Source organism: Giraffa tippelskirchi, chromosome 9 (assembly GCF_054371585.1).
Source record: "Giraffa tippelskirchi isolate mGirTip1 chromosome 9, T2T-mGirTip1v1.2.pri, whole genome shotgun sequence".
Lineage (NCBI taxonomy): Eukaryota > Metazoa > Chordata > Mammalia > Artiodactyla > Giraffidae > Giraffa > Giraffa tippelskirchi.
The window spans coordinates 111889303-111907830 of record NC_137283.1 but is presented as its reverse complement, the minus strand read 5'-3'; the positions used below and the strand labels follow the sequence as shown (position 1 = coordinate 111907830).

Sequence of the window (18528 nt, the reverse complement as noted above, 5' to 3'; positions counted from 1 at the left end):
GACGGTATAGGCAACACAACCAAACAAACATCACATCATTCTTATTGCCTCACTTTTATAATTTTGCTGAGTTCAGAACAAACCAAGTCAAGTCTAAATATTTCATCCTTAACATCAATATGCATAAATTAGCTGAGAAGTGTACCTGAAATCATTCTGTATCTTCTCAATTACCACAAAGAAATAACTGCAGAAATATTTGTACTACACTTTGCATTATTATTACTTTTGATATTATTTTTTTAAGTATTTCTAAAATCTCAAACAAAAACTCTTAGCACTTACTGCAGTAAGACCTTCATTATTACAAATGTTGACATCAGCACTGTATTCTAATAATTTACTCATGCATTTCTTTTGCCTGAAAAGAAAAAGAGACAGTAAAGACAACTGTTACTAGAAAAATAAACAAATGAAAATTATTTTACTGAAATATTAACTACACTCAATATTGATAGCAAATAACCTGTATCTGCAATATTTAAATAAATACTTCAATAAATAAATGTAGCATATGAAACAAAACTGTTTCTATCACTCAAAGATAACAGGATTTAAAAAAGGCACAATGAGGTTTTAATGCCATTGGGACAAATTCATCATTCAAAATGCTATAAAATTTCTAGTGTTGACAGAATATTTGAAATAGTAATCTTCATTAAAAATGTAAGACATTCATAAGTCTAATGGAAGGGGAATGGATAGAGTAAAATTATGTCTCAATGAATGCTGCATCCTATATTCTTGATTGTATAATATTTAAAATACTAAGATGAGTTGTAAAAAATAACAAATTAATAAAATGGCTATCTATCCATCTCCTTATCCACTTAATTTTTTTTCAGCTTTTTTACTGTAGTAAAATACACATAAAATAAATTTATCATCTTAACCATTTTTAAGTGTACAGTTCAGTGATAATAGGGTTCCCTGATGTCTCAGACAGTAAAGAATCTGCCTGCAATGCAGGAGGCCTGGGTTCGATCCCTGGGTCAGAAAGATCCCCTGGAGAAAGGAATGACTACCCATTCCAGTACTCTTGCCTGGAGAATTCCATGGACAGAGAAGCTTGGCAGGCTATAGTCCATGGGGTTGCAAAGAGTCAGATATGACTGAGCGACTAACATTTGATCACTTGATCAGCAATATTAAGTATATTCATATTGCTGTGCAACCATCACCATCCATCTCAAGAACGCTTTTCAGCTCTCTGAAACTCTGCATCCATTCAACAGAAACTCCCCATTGCCTCTCCTGCTAGCCCCTGGCAACCACTATTCTATATTTTATCTCTACAATTTGCCTTTATCTAAATGTCTCACAGAAGTGGAATCATACAGTTTGTCTTTTTGTGACTGGCTTATTTCACTTAGTATGATCTCCTCAAGGCTCATCCATATTGCAGTATACAACATGGATACAGAATTTCCTACCTTTTACGAGGCTTCCCAGGTGGTGCTAGTAGTAAAGAACCTGCCTGCCAATGCAGGAGACGTAAGAAACGCGGGTTCAATCCTTGGGTTGGGAAGATCCCCTGGAGGAGGGTATGGCAACCCACTCCAGTATTCTTGTCTGGAGAATCCGATGCATGGAGGAGCCTGGCAGGCTACAATCCACAGGGTCGCTCAGAGTCGAACTCAGCTGACGCAACTTAGCACTCATGCAAGGCTGAATAATATTCAACTGTATGTATATACCACATTTAGTTTATCCATTCATGTGCAAATGGATGCTTAGGTTTCTTTATTTTAGCTACTGTGAATAATACTGCTTTGAGTTCAAGTATACAAATATTTCTGCAAGACTCTGCATGAAATTTTGGGGGGTATATACCCAGAAGTGGAATTGCTGGATCATAGTATAATTCTATTTTTATTTTTGAGGAAGCAATGAAATAGCTTCCAGAGCATCTGTACCATTTCCCTTTCCCACCAACAGAGCACAAGGGGTCCAATTTCTCCACACCCTCATCAACACTTGTCATGTTTTTTTTGATGGCCATACTAATGAATCTGAGTTGGTGTCTCATGATAGTTTTATAACTGGCATTTCCCTGATTAGGGATATTAAGCATCTTTTCTTGTTCTGGACACCTGTATATCTTACTTGGAGAAATATCTACAAAAGTATGTTGCTGCCTTTTGAATTGCCTAACCATGTCATTTTGCTCACAATGTTTCCTCCTAGCCTGATCCATTCTTCCTCACTCTTCAGTGTTTACCTCAATTTCTCCTTCATTAATAATTAAATAAAAACTCATGCTTTGGAAACAAAGTGATACACACACACTATATATATATATATGCACATATGTGTATGTGTGTATATATATATAAAATACACAATTTATGTATATGCTTAACTATGCTCAGTAATGAATTAAGAAAATATGATTTAATTTATGGCATGAAAAAGTTCATGATCTAGTTAAGTAAATAATTATATACATACATAAAAAATATAAAATAAGGTATGTGTAATAGCATATTATGTATAATGTTATACAACATATATATAGTATTAATGTGAATACTGAGATACTGTGATTTACAGCAAGAATATATACTTATATTTTTGGTCTTAATCCACAATTCTTGGCTCTCAGTTCTAAACCCTAAACAATTAAGAGCAATGGGCTTCTTTTCCTGAAAACCATTCAGGGAAGGTGACTTTTGGGTCCCACCCAACGGTGGGAGCTGGTTGCCAGGAGAATCAACCACATATTAGAGGGTCTTTTCAGTCCCACTCCTACTTCCAGGGAGGGGATAGCAACCAGAGGTTGAATCAGCTGCTAAGAGCCAATGATTTAAGTCAATAATGACTATGTAATGATGTCTCCACAGACCCAAAAGGACAGTTTTTTGTCCTTTTCAGGAACAGCTTCCATGGAGGGAAACCAAAATGCTTCTACCTGCGACCATGCCCCAATCTCTTTGTTCAGGACCTCACCCAGTGTATCTATCTCTTCATTTGGTTACTGACTCATATCCTTTAATACTCTCTTATTAAAAAAAAAAAAATCGGTACTCTAGTGAGTAACCAACAAATTTTCCTGAGTTCAATGAGCCCTTCTAGCAAATTAATCAAGCCAAAGAAAGGGATCCCGGGAAACTCTGATTTCTAGTCAGTTGGTCAAAAGTACTGGTTACAACCTGAACTCTCGACAGGAATCCTGAGTTGGAAGGAGATGGCAGAACCTCCAATCTGTAGCCAGTCAGTCAGAGAACTACTTGAAACTGACCTGGCAACTGGCGTCTGAAGTGGAAGGTGGTCTATAGGACTGAGCCCTTGACCGACAGAATCTGTTTCTACCTGAAGGTATATCATAGTGTCAGAATTGATCTGACTTTTAGGAAACTGCTGTCATTTGAGACTTCCTTGTTGGTCTGACGAAGCCTACAACTGCCCTCCCACATACATACACACATACACACACTGGAATTGGGTCCAGGAACCCTTTGCAAATATGCTATACATATATAATAATATATGGCATATAGAGAATATACATAATACATGTAATATAATAACTATTTACTCTGATAATAAATTTCTTCATACACTATCACATTTCTTCAATCAACTCAGTACTAAGCATAGCTAACTAATTACTAATTATTCAATCTTAGAATAGCTATTGGTTCAGTTGCTCAGTCGTGTCCAACTCTGCGACCCCATGGACTGCAGCACACCAGGCTTCCCTGTCCATCACCAACTCCCAGAGCTTGATCAAACTCATGTCCATCAAGCCAGCAATGCCATTCAACTGTCTCATCCTCTGTATACACAATAGTTATAATTGTTATTAACTGAAGAAATCTTTTAAAAGAGAACAAATTACTTTTCTTCCTATGACTCTTTCTTTCTAAAATGAAGTTAAATTCAACTAAAATCAGCATTTTAATCAAAGAAATGGAAGGAAATAAAGCTCTGAGTAAACTTAAAAGTTCAAACATTTTACAAAGTTTCTTCATCAAATACAGTTATGAAAACCTTAGGAAATAAATCTTCATAACTGTGAGGCAACAGACCACAAAATCCTATTAAAATTAATATTACATTGTTTAAATTATGCCTGTGTGTGTGTGTGATGGCACCCATAATGTGGGACTTCTAAAATCTATTCAGAAGCCTGATGTGGACCACTGGCCTATTGTCAAAATAAACACTTAGGTAGGACTGTGCCAGGGAAAGGTTTCCAAAGAAGTGTTTAGGGTAGAGGTTTGTTGAAGAGAAGCAGCAAAACATAATGCTCCCCCTCCCAAAAATGAACTGCAAAAGGTACAGGGCACTATGAAATACATCCTTATTCCTAGTTAACAATCATCACTGCTATTTTCCATAACCTTCAGTAAATCAAAAAGACCCCTTAAGTGCTCAGCTCTTTTGCTTAGAATGGAGCTAAAATATTAACTAATACATGAGCTGTACCCTTTATGAGCTCACAATCTAGCTCAAAAAACAATAGTGAAAAATGTTTCAAATCTGGCCAATATGCAACCTAAAGATACACAATAATTTTTAAGTCTTCTCTTTTAAAATTCTCATATAATCATTAGCAATGCTGGACCCTATTGTACAGTAAGCAACAACTTTCCTGTCTAGATACTGCAACAATTATAAGTTTATGGTAACCCAAAGGACAGAGGGACCAGTCATCCAAGTGCTCTGAGGCAACTTAAGGGGTCTTCTACTAGAAAGTACATTAGTACTAACGTACCCAGCACTGATGGCTGAAGATAGAAACTCTAAAGCTGGCCAAGAGAAATATTCTACCTTTCTGACAATGACAGATGAGGGAACAAAACAAAAAAATCCCACAAATCAGATGGACCAGCCAAAGGGGCAGAATTCACCTATGACTTCTGCTTCAGTCTAGACAAATTTGAATTTGTAGAGAAATCACACGAAAAAACATTTTCTGAAACCATCAAAAGCTACAGGAACAAGTAGCTTTTAAGTTGAACAAGGTGCCCCTAAGCTGTACAAGGCACCCATTTAGTAAATAAAAAACAAAACAGTCATGTACTGAATATCAAATGTAATCTTTATAGGAATGAAATGCATCCAAATTAGATGCTATGTAAGGGTTATGGACTCTTCTTATTCCTTTTCTCTTGACTGATTTGCCATATGAATGATGAAATAATATGTCATATGTTTTCATCTTTAAAATGAAATGGTCTCCAAATTGGATGTCTCACCAAAAAAAAAGATAAGTATTTGAGGTGATGGATGAGAGAAATCCTTTTACAATGTATAGATAAAATCATGATGTACACTATATTTATAATTTTATTTGCCAATTATACTTCAACATAGCTGGGGTGGGGAAAGCAATGGTCTCCTAAATGACTAAGTCCCCTACTACAGCAGGAGTAGACGTTTTATCCCTGCTGTGCGCCAACCTGTCCTTCCATTTACAGTTGTTGAGACAGCTTTTTATATGTAACTTCTAAAAAGAGCTTTGTCACTAACCTACCACACATGGGATAATGGAACTAGACCTGAGATCAGTGCAGCAAAGGAAGCAGTGATTTACTCTTGTTGTTGTTGTTGTTCAGTCACTCAGTCGTGTCCAATTCTCTTCAACTCCAATACTCTATATTTACTCTGTTTCCTCTAATCTTGGCTTTGACACCCCACAACATACCTAATGTGGCCAATTATTATAAAAACCAATTGTTTAACCAGCACGTTGGCTTTTATAACATGGACAACTAAACTGGTTCACATGCTAAGTCAGGAAATGGGACAGACCAGACAGGGTCAAAGACTATGCCTCTCTCTCGTGTCCAACCTAGATATCACTATTGTTCTTATTTTATTGGTTCCACTTTAATCCTTGTCTGAAAAAATTTGGTCTCACACTGATGAAGTGGACAATTTTAGCCCCATATCTATCTCACTCAGGCAGCCACCTTAACTATCCAGAATTTCAGTTCAAAATAGTCAACAAAAATACTTTCCAGGGTAATCAAAAGAATAAACACATAGAAATATTTTTCAAAGAGAAGTTTTCTGAAAGTTCCTCAAGCCCTGCATCTTTCATTGTAAACATAATTCCAACCATTTTAGTCCGGTTTCTCAGTCCAAGAGAATTTTAAGAAATGAAAAATATTGTAGAGGCAGATACAGATGTGACTCTGAAATTCTCAACAAAAAAAGAGAAATCCATAAAAAGTACAGTATGGTTTAAAATAGCACACAAGGAGTTAGTATGCTCATTCATAAATAATTATAAACTAGGTAAAATTTACTTACTCTGTCTTTAATTGCATTAATAAAATCAACTAAACAATTTGAAAAATAAGTCATGGAGTTGGACGTGGCAAAAGACTAGCAGGAAAAAGGACACTGGAACAAAGAGGTGAAAATTATGCTTTTCAAAAAATGTCATTATAAGTAAAAATAAACTCTGACAAAGGCATTTTTAGGAAGAAAAATATTAGTGAACAACTTAATAAATTATTGATATTATTATAGTTATTTAAAAGGATAACATAATAATCCAAGACCCTCTTCCCAAGGCAAATATTGGGGGAAAAAATTACCACATGAAGGCAGAGTGCTTTCCTATGTCATAACTGATAATCCAACTCAAGCTGCTCAAGAAAAAATATTTACCCATTTCTAGCTGCCAAATGAAGAGGTGTACAACCCGAAATATCTTGATAGTTAGGATTTGCTCCTTTCTTTAAAAGCAGAACCAAGCATTCCACTGATCCACAACTAAAACAATATTAAAAACAGTTCAGATGCATTTAACATACAGCCATAGTTGACAAAGCTTAATTAAAAAACAAAAAGCTCTATTAAACACATTATTTTGGAGGTCCATACTGACCTACAATTTAACTCCTGTCACAAAGAGTAAATAACCTCTACTTTCAAGATGGCACATTCTACTACAAAATCTATGAAGTATTTGAGAAGTTCATATGAAATAAAATAAAGTAGTATTAGCACATAAAAGAAATCATATAATACTCTCAACTTTTGGCCTTCCAGAAGCCAAATTTACATTGAAAAATCAATTTTATTTAGGGAAAGTTAGCATTACCTAAATCTTAAAAGGTGATATCAACAAACTGATTAGTTACACACTGGAACATTGTGAATAAAAATCATTCTCACACCTAAGAAAAAAGTATAAAGCCAACAACTTCACATGCGATTAGCATATAAAATCTTATATTGGTAGGATAAAAGTAAAATTTTGATGACTGTACCCTCTTAAGTGGAGAAGGAAATGGCAACCCACTCCAGTATTCTTGCCTGGAGAATCCCAGGCACAGCGGAGCCTGGTGGGCTGCCATCTATGGGGTCGCACAGAGTCGGACACGACTGAAGCGACTTAGCAGCAGCAGTAGCACCCTCTTAAGTATATCCAGGAAAGATAAACCCCATGCCTAACCTCCTCTAATCTGATCTAGGACAAGTGAAAACATCAGATACGACTTGAGCCCAATCCCAAAATTAAAAAGCTATCTAGAGAAATGATGCAACCGTGGCACCCTATGGCCTCAATAAGACAAAGAACCACTCAGTTATCTTTTCTCATCTTTCTCCATAACTACTATGGAATCACACTGCTTCAAAGCTTACTGATCATTACTTTAGACCAGAGCTTAATCCAAAATATTTAGTCTTACTTTGCTGCAATGTGAAGCAAGCTTCTTTTCACACGTCCAAATGCATAATTGACATCAAACTTTGAATTTGATAGTAGTTCAGAAACAGACCTATGCAAAAAGAAGAGTCAATGTTTAAAAAAAAAAGTTTTTAAAAACATAATAACTCAAGTTAATAGCTCTTTAGTGTTACTCTTACCAATTATTCAAAAGGTTTTGTCTCACATCAGCCAAAAAACAAGGCACTACTCTCTAAGCAGAGCACAGCAGCCAGTGCAGCATCATCCAAAATACAACTGCCCTCACCTATAAACTGGTGCTGAAGGGTTCCTCATCTGCCGCTCTGACTATGTCACCTGCTCTGAGGACACCTAAGTTGGCTTCAGCTCCCACTAGATTCTTGAGAAACAAAGACAGTAGGGCTGGCTGCTCCCTTTGCAGAAAGTTGAGCCTATCTATATTAATTTTGGCCAAATAAGAAAAAATCAGACAAACATATTTTACTATCAGACAGGAATTTCAAAGCAAAAAAAAAAAAAAAAATCATTTATATTTTAAATTTGTTTCAAAATACAGTGTCTCTTTCTCCTCATAATACCAAACTACCCAATGGCTAACCACAGCAGAGTTGTCTGTTAGAAGTTACACCTTATCACACAGCCAGACAACTGTATCTCACACAAGCCCTATTAAAAAAAAGTGTCAATGCTACATTAATAAAAAGAATATTTAAAGAAAAAGAACATCAAAATAGTAGAATATTAAGGAATAAGTTGTCCATCAGGCCTAACTTTCTGCTATAAAGATCAGTAGTAACCTCTAACAGAAACCATATTTTTTTCACTGTCAGTAAACAAGCAAATAGTTACTTTAATTTGACTATTCATTTAGAAAATCTCTTCACAACACTGTAAATCAACTATACTTCAATAAAATATGTAAATTTTAAAAAAAATTAAAGAAAATCTCTAACCATAGAATATTATAGTTGATAAAGAACTTGGAAAATCTTGTTTCTTATTTCACAGCCAGAAAATTATAACAGAGTTAAGTAACTTGCCCCAGGTCAAAATGTCCAAACTCTGTGTCCATGTTTATATACACAACATTTAGGTAAATTCCTATTCTTAAAAAATATAAATTTCTGAAATAGGCACCCACCTGTGTTGATCAGCCATTACCATTGGCATTAATGTATAAACAGCAGTTTCATTATCTAAGTATTAAAAAAAAAACAGAAAAAGGAATTAATTTATCTTCTGTTTTTTCCAAAGGGTGATACTTAGGACTATTTTAAAGTTTTCTTAACTCTAAATAAAACGCTAGGAGAAGAGGTGGAAGATAATTATGAACAGTGCAAAACACCAGAAGTATTACACATACCATTTGCAAAAATGTAGAATGTTTGATTATACTTACTAGTATTTTGGAGGAATCTTAAGTATATATGAATATCAAAGATATACATGCTAAAATAAATTTAAAACATTAAATATACATAAGTTGTTTTGTGTCAATACCTTTTTCTAAAAAGAAATTTTTAGAACTTTTTATAAAACAGCATTAAAGTCTTACTTTTACTTATTACTTAATTTACATTTCAGTTATCTTATAGAATTCACAGAAATGATTCAAAAGAAGTTAAAAGTCAGTAACATCTATGATCTCATGTAACACATAAATTTCAGCCAGTGTTTGCATTTACTTTTATATATTACTAGTGGTCATTCCTCAATTCAATGAATTTTAGAGCTTCATGTTTTTTAATAAGTTATTTACAATAACTTATTAACTTATTACAATAACTCCACCCTGATACATCCCATTTAGCCCTTAAAAAGTTAATAGTGGTGCTAAAATTAATGAGTTAAAGTTTGAGAAAAAGCATTTGCATATCAAAGCATCTCCCCCAAATACTAATTACAAAGGAAAAATAGTGAATTTACAGTGGAAAACCCAGCAGATATCACCTTAATCAACTCAAAAAGGGTAACATCACCAGAAATAATACATATCAATATTTCACAGCACTTGAGTTTCCACTGAGAAGAGCATGCCACTTTCACAGTCTTCTTGCCAAAAATCTTTAACTTTAATCTACTCATGGGAAAATATTAGACAAATCCAAATTAAGGGGAATTCCACAAAATACCTGATCAGTCCTCTTAAAAAAGTCTCAAGACCATGAAAGATGAGGAAAAATTAGAATTATCACAGTTTAAGGGAGGCTAAGGAAACATGACAACTAAATGCAATGTGGTATCCTGGATTGGATCCTAAAATAGAAAAAAGGCATTAGTAGGAAAACTCCTGACATTCTAATAAATGTCTGTAATGTCTCTAATAAACGTCTTAAATACTAATAGCATTACACCAATATCAACTCCTTAGTTTTGATAACTGTACTTTGGTTGCATAAGATGTGAACATGAGGGGAAGCTGGCTGAAGGGTATACAAGGACTGAGTAGTATTTATGCAACTTTTCTGTAAGTCTAAAATTACTTAAAAATGTAAAGTTACAAAAAAAAGAGAAATAAAAGTTACTAAAAGATTCTTAACAGATGAGACAACCAAATGTTATTGTTATTAAGGTATGGACTATGACTGGATACTGATTCAAACAAACCAACTGTAAGATAATATTTTTGAGAGGAGAAAACTGAATATGATGAACTGGGTATTTGATGAGAATTAAAAATTACTGTTGTGTTGGCTGTAATAATGGTATCATGATTATCCTTGAAAAAGCATATTTAGAAATATATCTTAAGTATTTATAGAACAGAAGTTACCATTTCTGCACATTTTTGTTCATTATTTTAACTACTTTTGAGCATGGACATGAAGAACAATTTAGTCCCAGTAAACTTCACAAGTTCAGTGTGCAAATGCAACAGTTCTTTCACTATAAAAATAAAGTTAATAACCAAGGAATCCTATTAATAACTAACAGCCAACAAGTTTTAAACCATTATCTTCAAGGCACTGTTCTAAACACTTCACATACAAATGCATCATCTCTTTTATCCTCACGGGCACCTTATGAAGTAAGTATTAGTATTATCAACATTTTGCAAATGAGAAAATTGAAGCACTAGTCAAGCAATAAGTATGTGATGGTGGCGTTAAGTGGTTAAACTGGAATTCAAAGCTGGCTGATTCCAAAGCCCCCATTATAAAAATTTTAGTGCACACAGTATACACTACATGCTGCTGCTGCTGCATCGCTTCAGTCGTGTCCGACTCTGTGCGACCCCATAGACGGAAGCCCACCAGGCTCCGCTGTCCCTGGGATTCTCCAGGCAAGAACACTGGAGTGGGTTGCCATTTCCTTCTCCAATGCATGAAAGTGAAAAGTGAAAGTGAAGTCGCTCAGTCGTGTCTGACTCTTCGCGACCCCACGGACTGCAGCCTACCAGGCTCTTCTGTCCATGGGATTTTCCAGGCAAGAGTACTGGAGTGGGGTGCCATTGCCTTCTCCATACACTACACGTAAATAACCAAAAGGTCTTCAATACAGTACTTATTCTTGACATGTACAACACAGTCTGTTTTATTCTCTTCTATTTAGATTTTTTCAAAATGCTAACTGCAATCACTAAATCATTCTCATTATCTATCAGGGAATCACCAACAGGATTTGAAAAAACACTGGACTGAGCCTCTCTCAGCATGGCAACACTCTTTCTTATAAAACACTTGCCCCAAAAAATCAAGACAATTTCAATTAAGTCACTCCATAATAAAAGTCATAAACAGGAAATACTCTTATTTGTGAATTTAAACTTATATAATAAGATAGTACATAATTTTAAGTGAACATCATAAGTTCACATGGGTTTATTTACAGTGTTTATTTAGATAAAATTTATAGATAGATCTTATTTTTAAGTCACACCTAACCTTATTAAAAAAAATATAGCTTACATACACTAAAAGGTATGAAGACACAAATACAACCACAACTATGATGCTAGGAAGACTCTCCAGCAAATACTAAGAAAATACTGAATAAAATTTGCTGTCAGGTGCTTCCTTCTTCACACTCATGAAGAAATCTTGAGAATTAAGTATATAATGAAAGTTCAGAGTGATAAGATTAAACTTTCCCTCACTTAATAGTGGTAAGACTAAACTTTCTCTCACTTTATTAGATACTTTGGCCATTTTTATTAATAGTTTCAGAAAACTATTTAAAGGAAAACCTCAAAGAACAGAAAGCTCAGATTCACTATGCTATATTCAAGTTCTCCTCAAACCATAAAATGTTTTTCTTTAATTGGTAATTATCCTAATCATCATTCAAGCATATACTCCAATGGGCTCAAGTTCTATTATTTTATTAAACAAATTACATTCACTGTACATGCAGCAGTTTTTTTTCCACATAAATGAACAATATAAGCCAACTTTTTAAAGTGCACTGAGAATCTATATCCCTAAAATTATTGTTTTCCCTTACTTCCTATCTCATAAGATTCCTGTTAGCCCTGCCTAATAACCTGCACTCCATTACTTAGTGGGAATACTCAGGTTTTCATCATCTCAAGGGGACATAAATATGTCCTCCCAGTATCCAATTCAGTAAATATCTGCACTTTAATCCTATGCAACAAAGTTAAATTTAGAGTGAAGTCTGATTAAAAACACTAACCTTAATAATTTATTCCAATCAAATGATTAACAACTGAGTTCTAACAAGGCAAGATAAATATTTGATTATTTCCTAAATTTAGATAGATCTCAGCAATTCTGTTCAGCCCTTAAAATGTAAGCACAACCATCTGGATTTCTGTAACTGGAATATAACACATACACACACATGCACCTGAAAGAGCCAATCTCAAAGAATTCAAAAAAATTCATCAGAATTTTGAAATAAATTAAAACAAGATGAGCAAACTCATTATACTCAAAGAAAAACAAATGTAAGCAACATGCAGAAGTTTTATTTTTCATTACTCTAGTGTCCAGGGACTCTCAGACTGTCAGTGGAACTTTCTGTTCCAGAGAGTAACTTGAGAGATTGATACTTAGTCTTTAAAATGTTGATATAATTAGACCTATATTCTTCTATGTAATAATCCTAAGGAAATAATTATAAAGGCAGACTAAGATTTAAAAATCAAAGCTGTTCCTCATAAAATCTATTATAAAAAATTAGATTCAATGTTTGTTACATATTATCATATGAAAGCCTAAGAAATCATTAAGCATGTTTAAAGATATAAAAAGTGTTGTGCTTTCTAAAAGTATAACAAAAGACTATATGCAGTATGATCTTAATTTGGTAGAGAAAGAAATAATAATAGAAAGAACTCAAGAAAATACTAGGCATGTTTATTACTGGGTGAGAAATAATAGATTATTTTTCTTTCTTTCAAGATTTTCTACAATGAAAACATATTACCTTTAAAACCAGGAAATATTATCCAAGTATTCTAAGTCACATTTATGTTAAAAAAAAAAAAGGAGGGGAGATTTAAGCTTAGCAATACAAATTGCTGTCAATGAAACTACACACGCAGCAGCAGACACCAAAAAATCTGAATGTGAGAAATGAGTAAGCACTTAAAAAATGGACTCAAAGTGGAAACAAAACAGAGAAAGAGTAAGCTGAAGGCAAAAGTCTTGTTCCTAACTTCAGGATTATTTTCAGTCTGTTACTTTATACTAGCAACGTACCAAGTACAAACTTACTTTTCAGAAACAGTCAACTCAAATTATGCTGTTCTGAATCATAGGTAGAAACAAGGGAAAATCTTCTCAGGAAAATCATCCCTAGGTCCCCAGTCCACATTTCTCTGATGATTCTGTGCCAAGGTCTCCTTCCCTAACTTAAAAATCACTGCTCCAGAAGCAATTCAAAGAAAGTTTCCGGGCGGGGGCGGATATAACCTAACACAATGCATTAAAAAGAAAAACAAATCACCAGCCATAACTGCTACCCTTCCTCTCAGTTGCGCGTACACAATCAAAAGCCTCTTAGAGGCAGCAGGGCTCTCACCCACTACCACTAAACCGTTCATGAGCCTGCAAACAAAACGGCTTTCTCACCTCTTCTATTACTTGTGTGTTATCTATCCTGAAGGAACTCTTACACACTTAACTAAAAATTACTAAACTACAAGGACCATGCCCTACTACTCCTTTGTAGAAGCACCGTAGCCCCAACCTGTCTAATGAATAAATGATGAAGTGGATATGCATATTAAAGTGTGCACATGTAAACAAACAAGTACTTCAAGTACACGTTTGACATCTGACATCCTTTTATTTATCTGCTTCTTGTAAAAATAAAATGGTGCTCTACATGTTGAAAAAGAAAAGACCGCTTAATGACCGTCAGCATCTTCAAGTAAACGATACTACTTGGGTTGGGGAGAGGAGAAATCTCTCTACCCCACCCCTCCAGCATTTCCAGGCAGCGAATGGAAAAAGGCCAACAACTATGCTGTCTTCTGAATCCGGGTCTCCGCCATCCGGATATTTCTGCTCCTTCTCCGAAACCCCTAACCGATAGTCTGGAGAGACTGCCTTCAAGTCCTGCTTCTTCCAGCTGCAGGACCCCCACGGCCCGGGCCCCTCCCACAAACTCCACCTGCCCGGGGCGGGGGTCGGGGGCGAGAGGTGGCCAAGGGTCCCAGACCGGCCCCTCCCTGCCAAGGAAAGTAAATGTGGGCGTTTGCTCAGCTTTCGGTTCGTTTCCCCCACCCGCCGCAGCTCCCCGAGCCCCGCCCCCGGCGGCCCCAGCCCGCGGCCCGCTCACCATCGGGCAGCTCCACGGTGCGCGCGCGGCGCAGCGAGCGCGTCAGGCGATTGAGCTGCTCCATCGCTCTCTCCATCCTCGGCGAGCCCTCCGTGCTCCCCCAGCCCGCCCGCGGCCTCCGCGCTCGGAGCCCTACATCCCGCCCCGCGCCCGTCCCGCGGGCGGTGGTGCCAGCTCGCCCGGACTAACTCCCGGGGCTGCGGGGAAAGCTCGGGGCCGCGCCCTCCGTCCGGGGGCTATCGGACCGACGACTGAGGAGACACCCGCCGACGAAGACGGCGCTCTCGCCCTTCCTGCGGCGGCCGCCGCCGCTTCCCTCTCGGACTCGCACAGCCTTCTGGGAGCAGTAGTTTAGAGCCGCGCGCCCGGGGCGGAGCCACGCTCGGTGCGCCCAAGGCTCCACGCCTCCACCACGCAGACGCCGGGGTAGAGCGGTGTGTGCGGGAAGCGGTGCGCAACCTGGGCGTACCCGCAAGTTCCTGGGGAAAATTCCAGGGTGTTCCCACACCCTCTTTTCCTGCTCCACGAAGTTTTACGCAAGCAGCTCCCTTCAAGTCCATCCGATTATACAGCCGATTGGGGATTTGCACAATTGTTCTTAAAAAAAAAAAATCCATCCTCAATCATTCCCGTATTGGTACGTTTTCCAGATAACATGAACTTTGGAAATGTTACATTTTCATATGTCAGATTTAAACAATGATAAAGTCAAACAAATGCAAACGCAGAATATACTTTTTCCTTCATTCAGTTCAGTCGCTCAGTCGTGTCCAACCCTTTGCCACTCCATGGACAGCAGCAAGCCGGGCTTTCCTGTCCATCACCAACTCCCTGAGCTTGCTCAAACTCATGTCCATCGAGTTGGTGATGCCAACCAACCATCTCATCCTCTGTCGTCCCTTTCTCCTCCTGCCTTCAATCTTTCCCAGCATCAGGGTCTCTTCCAGTGAGTCAGGTCTTCGAGTCAGGTGGCCAAAGTATTGGAGCTTCAGCATCACTTCTTCCAATGAATATTCAGGACTGATTTCCTTTAGGATGGACTGGTTGGATCTCCTTGCAGTCCAAGGGACTCTCAAGAGTCTTCTCCAACACCACAGTTCAAAAGCATCAATTCTTTGGCGCTCGGCTTTCTTTATTGTCCAACTCTCACATCCATACGTGACTACTGGGAAAACCATAGCTTTGACTAGACGGACCTTTGTTGGCAAAGTAATGTCTCTGCTTTTTGACATGCTGTCTAAGTTGGTCATAACTTTCCTTCCAAGGAGTAAGCATCTTTTAATTTCATGGCTGCAGGCACCATCTGCAGTAATTCTGGAGTCCCAAAAAATAAAGTCTCCCACTGTTTCCATTGTTTCCCCATATATTTGCCATGAAGTGATGGGACCAGATGCCATGATCTTTGTTTTCTGAATGTTGAGTTTTAAGCCAGCATTTTCACTCTCCTCTTTCACTTTCAACAAGAGGCTCTTTAGTTCTTCTTCACGTTCTTCCATAAGGGTGGTGTCATCTGCATATCTGAGATTGTTGATATTTCTCCCTGCAATCTTGATTCCAGCTTGTGCTTCATCCAGCCCAGCATTTCACCTGAAATTCTCTGCATATAAGTTAAATAAGCAGGGTGACAATATGCAGCCTTAACGTACTCCTTTCCCGATTTGGAACCAGTCTGTTGTTCCAGGTCCAGTTCTAACTGTTGCTTCTTGACCTGCATACAGATTTCTCAGGAGGCAGGTAAGGTGCCCTGGTACTCCCATCTCTTGAAGAATTTTCCACAGTTTGTTGTGATCCACAGAGTCAAGTAACTTAACTGTAGCTTAATTATCTGCTGGGCGATTTCGTGAGGGCAAAACTGTCACTCTATCGTGTGCTTTGCATTTTCGTATTTACCACAGCACCTGATACAAAGTTAAAACTGGATGATGATATCCTGAAAGAAACTTTAGTTTATTTGGCACAATGCTAAAGCATCAAGGTGATCACAGATCCCAGCGGAAGATTCAGAGGCTGATTGTGGGAGCTGCAAAGAACTCGACAGTACCAACAACGTGTGGAAGAAATGAACTACAAAGAAATTCATGGGGGAAAATCATGTTTGTCAGCTCTACACAGAAGTTGAGCACAAGTCAGGATAAAAACAAATTTTAAGCATCTAAAACATGAAAGAATCAATCCAAGTCAAGTGAATAAGAGCCTACTGACACCACTGACAACAAAAAGGGAGAAATTTTCTCTTCTTGAATAGAACCAGTGTCCAAATAATGCTGGAGTTAAGAGAGAACCAAAGAACTTGGTCTTTCTCAGCTTCTCCTTCCTCAAAGAGGCAAAGCTGATCCTGCAATGAATGAGCATGTGTATGTTGGTGTTATATATTGGCTGGCCCAGGAGGCATAAGAGAATCTCACTTGCCAGGATATACAAGGGCAGATGGTGGCTGGCCTGGGTGTTCCCTGCCAATGCCATCCTGAATCAATTCCAACCTGCTACCATCAGTCATGTGTACCAGTGATGCAACAGGCTCAGGACAGACCTGCTAACCAGTTGATTCAGATGAGACCTAAACCAATCAAACAAGGTGAAGACGTCAGAGCTTCAAAGGAATTCAAATACTATGGACCAGGCCATGTGCAGTCCTTGGCAACCTAGCTTCAACTAGAAATGCCCCTGCCTTTCTTGGCTTCCTCATACCATTCAGAAAGTCAAGATCCCCACTGCTCTCCAGATGTTAGCATCTCAGTCTCTATTGCTGCCACTCCTTAAGCTGTTACTCCGTATAAATCATTTCTGATGCCCTGTGAGCACCAAGTCTGGAGTTCATGTGCAGAGCAGAAGCCCGCAGTAACCTCCATAGTGAGCATCACTCCCTATGATGGTCACTATTCACCACAGGAGCAGAAGATGATGGAAGAATTACAGTTACAGAATGCAGCAGTGGATTGTCAGTTCTGAATTCTGTAATGTGATGCAGTCTCTCAAACAGTTCTGCTGTAAGGCATATGAAACTGTAGTACCACTATAGGCTTATCACTGTCCATCCAATAGAACTTTCTACAATGACTGCCATGTTCCATAATCTGCACTGTCCAGAATAGTAGTGACTAACCAAATGGTGCAACTGGGTGCTTGAGATATGGCCAGTGCAATTAGATGTTAAATATGAATATTTAATTAGTCTAATTAATTAATTTAAATTAAGTAGCCACATGGGCCTACTGGTTTCCATATTGGACAGAACAGTTTATCATACCAAGAAGGAACTGCCCATTAGTACAACAAAAAAACCAAATAGCTCCTCATACATTATAGTTGAAGAATTTAAGATTCTCACTTGCTGGTGGAAGCCAACACCAAGAATATCAAATGAAAGCTTTGAAAGGATATTTTGTATCATAATATCCATTATCAAAAGCATTTCACTGATAAGAATCTAGATTTTTCTGTGCCCTAGTTTTAACTTTATTTTTTTGGGGGGGGATTTTTTTCCTACCTGAAAATTGGCTTTATTGGATATACCCTAGCTTAAGTTTCTCCATTTAAAAGAAGAAAACAATTAATTTAATTAAAAAACAGGAAGAAATCAGCGGAACAAAGCAAAGAACAAAGAACTACCATTCTAGAAACAAAACACAAAAATAAGATGGCAAAAATAAGTCCTAATATATCTATGGCCATAATCACAGAAAATGTAAACAGAGTAAACTGTGGATAGGGTGGAAGATGTTCTCCTTTCCAGACAACATATATGCTGAATACATGGGAAAGAATTAGTTCTGGAAAAATATGACTGCAATAAATTTTATTTCTATTTTCTTGTGTCCTGAGATAACACACCACAAACATTGAGGATATACATCTAAAATCCATATCTAGGGAGTAATGGAGAACAGAGAGGGTGAGATGTATGGAGAGAGTAACATGGAAATTTACAAAACCATATGTAAAATAGATAACCAATGAGAATTTGCTATATGACTCAGGGAACTCAAACAGGGGCTCTGTGACAGTCTAGAAGGGTGGGATGGGGAAGGAGGTGAGAAGGAGGTTTGGGAGGGAGGGGACATGAGTGTACCTGGCTGATTCTTGTTGATGTTTGACAGGAAACCACAAAATACTGTAAAGCAATT

The 18528-nt window shown here is 37.4% G+C and overlaps 1 protein-coding gene across 20 annotated transcripts in view; it reads right to left on the bottom strand.

Annotated features, from left to right (window-relative positions):
* The window catches only part of HACE1 (HECT domain and ankyrin repeat containing E3 ubiquitin protein ligase 1), a 122441-nt gene extending 107710 nt beyond the window's left edge, over nt 1–14731 (bottom strand). For 8 of the 20 annotated variants that reach the window (XM_081529334.1, XM_081529337.1, XM_081529341.1 and 5 more), the window contains exons 1-5: nt 14405–14731; nt 8796–8850; nt 7656–7745; nt 6628–6732; nt 286–361 (exon numbers count right to left, since the gene is read on the bottom strand). In XM_081529334.1, the coding sequence (XP_081385460.1) occupies nt 286–361; nt 6628–6732; nt 7656–7745; nt 8796–8850; nt 14405–14480 (402 nt within the window). In that variant the 5' untranslated portion in view covers nt 14481–14731. Of the gene's footprint in view, nt 1–285; nt 362–6627; nt 6733–7655; nt 7746–7940; nt 8090–8795; nt 8851–14404 lie in introns of all 20 variants that reach the window. The other 12 variants (XM_081529339.1, XM_081529348.1, XM_081529354.1 and 9 more) reach the window with 5 other exon arrangements.
* Nucleotides 14732–18528: the final 3797 nt, after the last annotated feature.